Source organism: Melanaphis sacchari, unplaced genomic scaffold (genome assembly GCF_002803265.2).
Source record: "Melanaphis sacchari strain LSU unplaced genomic scaffold, SCAv2.0 Contig2122_pilon_pilon, whole genome shotgun sequence".
Taxonomy (NCBI): Eukaryota; Metazoa; Arthropoda; class Insecta; order Hemiptera; family Aphididae; genus Melanaphis; species Melanaphis sacchari.
The window spans coordinates 1-3,633 of record NW_020271056.1 but is presented as its reverse complement, the minus strand read 5'-3'; the positions used below and the strand labels follow the sequence as shown (position 1 = coordinate 3,633).

Sequence of the window (3,633 nt, the reverse complement as noted above, 5' to 3'; positions counted from 1 at the left end):
AAAATCATACTATGGACGCGATGATGTAACACCTCTATTGAAACGTTCAGATTTTAAAAATTTTTTTCCAATTATAGTTGTTGATATGAGCAGACAGGACGACAACGTTAAGACATCTACTGTCGATCTTAGGATTGAATTTGAAGCCACCGATGCGTTTCCAGCTTCCACTTCAGCATATTGTTTAATATTACATGACCAAATTATAACTTATAATCCATTTAATGGAGAAGTAAGAACCTTGTAAATATTTATTATGAATCTTAATATTAATAAATGAAAACAGTTTTTTTTAAATATATCATGTTTTTTTATTTCAAACAAATTATTTTATTCTACAAATATAAAAATTATTTTTACACAGTATGTATACTTATTATTAAAAGAGTTTACGTTTTGATGTAAAAGGCGTTTGCGATACAGCTGAATCGGAAAATTCTGATGCCACTAATGAACGCTTATTGAAATATGTCGGCCCGTCATTTTCATCGGCTGCTCTGCACCATGATAATGAAAAACGTGATGACGGAGATGATGACGGTGATGATGGAGGGGACATTGGAGTAGGTGATGGTAATGGTGAAATAGTCGTCGTTTCTTTAAACATCTAAAATAATAAAAAATATATTTATTATTTTTGTTTAAGGAATAATATATTTTTTAATTACCTCATGCGAGTTGTTCGCCCTCTGATTTAACAAAGTTTCAGCTAATTGTTCAGCTGCGTACATCTGTATTTGATTGGTGAAATTTGGAATAAATTTAACGACTAGATCGTCTTGTATGTTCTTAATGAAAACTATCATCTCGTCCATATTTTTTATATGAGTACATTTCTTGTCTAGGTACACACAAATCTCTTCATATTGTTTTATAACTAACGGAGCGGTGAATACTACTTTTCGCACATAGCTCTCGAAAATTGAACATTCAAGATACTGAAGACGTAAAAGGTCTGTCCGATTCAGTAGTACTCTACATCCATCGCGGTTTTTCGCTTCGATTACCAACATATTTTCTCCAGTATACACCATACTTGATAGTTTTATTTCATAATCTTCATAAAACAATACTCGCTTATACTTTTGTGGTGTGTCTAATATGAACGATAAGATATGTCCCATATACGAGAATATTTTTTTCATAAAGTCTGGTGTAATAAGTACGTGCCGCGAAGAAGACAATACATGAATAACGACTTTGAATTTTTCACTCGGGTCAATACCAATATGTATAAACTTACGGGCTGCGAAGTCTAGTGTATAGCTGGTGGATTCGATGAGTTCGGCTGGAGGTGATGGCGGTACATAAGTAAAAGTCTTCTTCTTCATATATAACGCTGCGTTGTCTTCGATTGAACCGGCCATATTAAATCACTTGTTATTAAAATAATAAACGATGAAAAAATTATAAACACTCGGAAAAACGCGGAGGAGTATTATATGTGTGTAAGACTGGAGACAGACTAAATGAATGTTGGCTCTCGCAGATTCAAGTGCCTGTCGAATTGGATCAATATTAGGGGTAGGAGGAACGATAATAGTGTTAAATAACAATAGACCATATAGACATGTTGATGCATGCCGATGCATGTCGATACTTTGATATAATTTGCACGTTGTTGATTATAATATAATGTAACTGGCTGCTCGAATATATGATTCATATTATGTGTTAATATATAGCGAGTACAATAATATGGCGCATGTATAATAATAATATGATTCATATACGTTAATATATAGCGAGTACAATAATATGATGCATGTGCAATAATAATATGGCTCATATATGTTAATATATAACTCATCTGTGTTAAAATGATGCGTGTACAATAGTATGGCGCATGTACAATAATAATATGGTTCATATAATATGTTAATATATAATTCATAAGTGTTAATATGGCGTGTGTACAATAATATGGGGCATGTACAATAATAATATGGTTCATATGTGTTAATATGATAAGCGTAATTGATAACTCGGTGTTGGAACAGGTGGTGGGAATACGTTACACAATTAGACGGTAGGTAGTCGTGGGGTTATGGGGTAGGTAGGGGTGTGCATTCAGAACTCATCTGCGTTAATATGGCACATGTACAATAATATGGCACATGTACAATAATATGGCGCACGTACAATAATAAGAGTAGGGGGGGGGGGGGGGTAGACAGATGGCGGGGTAAGTTTACGTCACACCGATCATAAGTGGAAGGGGGTGAAGGGTAAATGTACGTCACACCGGTCAATGGCGAGGGGTGAAGGGTATCAGGCAAGTGCGGGGTAAATATATGTCACACCGGTCATTGAGGGCGAGAGGGTAACGAAAAGTACAGGGGATCAGGATCAGGTTTCAGAACATACCAAATCATACTACTAAGCTTGCGAATCATAAAATGCACGTTTCAATTCCAAGTTCTATCACCCACATACTTTTATTTACCACTTTTTGGACGTACTGAAAAGTTTTCAAACATAAACTTTGATTACAATTATAAGTGATCATCTTAAAAAACAAAATCTTCTATAAGAACAAACCTGTTGAAAACTTTTAAACAAATATATGAAGACTACAGATAAAATAGAATTGACAGAAAAGGCATAGTTTCGTCATTAAGCTTTAATCAGAAAAAAAAGGTGAGTAAGCTAGGTATTTAATTTCAAAAATTATATGTTATATTACAAAAATAGTATATACAAAACAATAATTTACTTATAAAATATACATGGAGTTTTGTTTTAATTATAATTATAATAATTGTAACGCTAATTACAATTTAATTAGGTAGGTACACGATGTACATATTACATAAATCCTTTTTATTTAATTTTATTAGGCGCAAATTACAAACTTAAAAAGTGGTGCAAATCATTAAAATAAATTTTTAGATGTGGCGCAAATGATATTTTTTTTCATTTTTTTTTTTTTTTTTTTTTTTTTTTTTGTTTGCTTTTAGCGCAAATTTTACATGTTCTTACTATTTAACTGTTTGGAGTGTTATAGACAGGTTACTACTTAAATAATAGTGTGCCAGTTGTTTAAATAACGATTACAGGTGAACAGGCAACAACATATAAAATACTAAGGGATATTTTGTTGAAAACCATTTATTGTAGTAATCGGATGGTAAATTAAATGTATCACCAAAATGTGTTTAATATAATAAAATAAAGTGTAAACAGATAAGTATCATATCAACATATGAAATGTGACCTACTTTAATAGTAAGTATGGGTACTAATTTTTCGATTAATTGTAGAGCATAATAAATATTTTAATTTTCCTCAGTGCCATTTATTTTTAATGTTTAAACAGCACGTGATAGCAAACCAACAATGTCAATACATTAATTAAAATTATATAAATATTGGTTTATCTTAATATGAATTGTAAAACACCATAGGACTAGACACAAGTTATTTTATGACATTATATCAAAGGTAATTCTGGTGTGTGCAGTTGTTTTCTTCTGAAGAATAAAAAGTTAATCATAATTTAAATTATTTTTGCTACATGGTAGTAACAATACATTTCAATCAACTTTTATTGTATCAATATCATATTTTATTGATTAATGGTGGACAAATCACGCAGAAACATGACTAATCGCACAAAGGAGCAATGTAATA

General features: G+C 31.5%; 1 protein-coding gene across 1 annotated transcript; it reads right to left on the bottom strand.

The window, feature by feature from the left end:
• Positions 1-653: 653 nt before the first annotated feature.
• Positions 654-1,454, bottom strand: LOC112593870 (the record flags this gene model as incomplete). Its single annotated transcript, XM_025338450.1, has 1 exon — positions 654-1,454. A coding segment is annotated over exon 1 (714 nt), but the record flags the coding sequence as incomplete, so codon positions are not given.
• Positions 1,455-3,633: the final 2,179 nt, after the last annotated feature.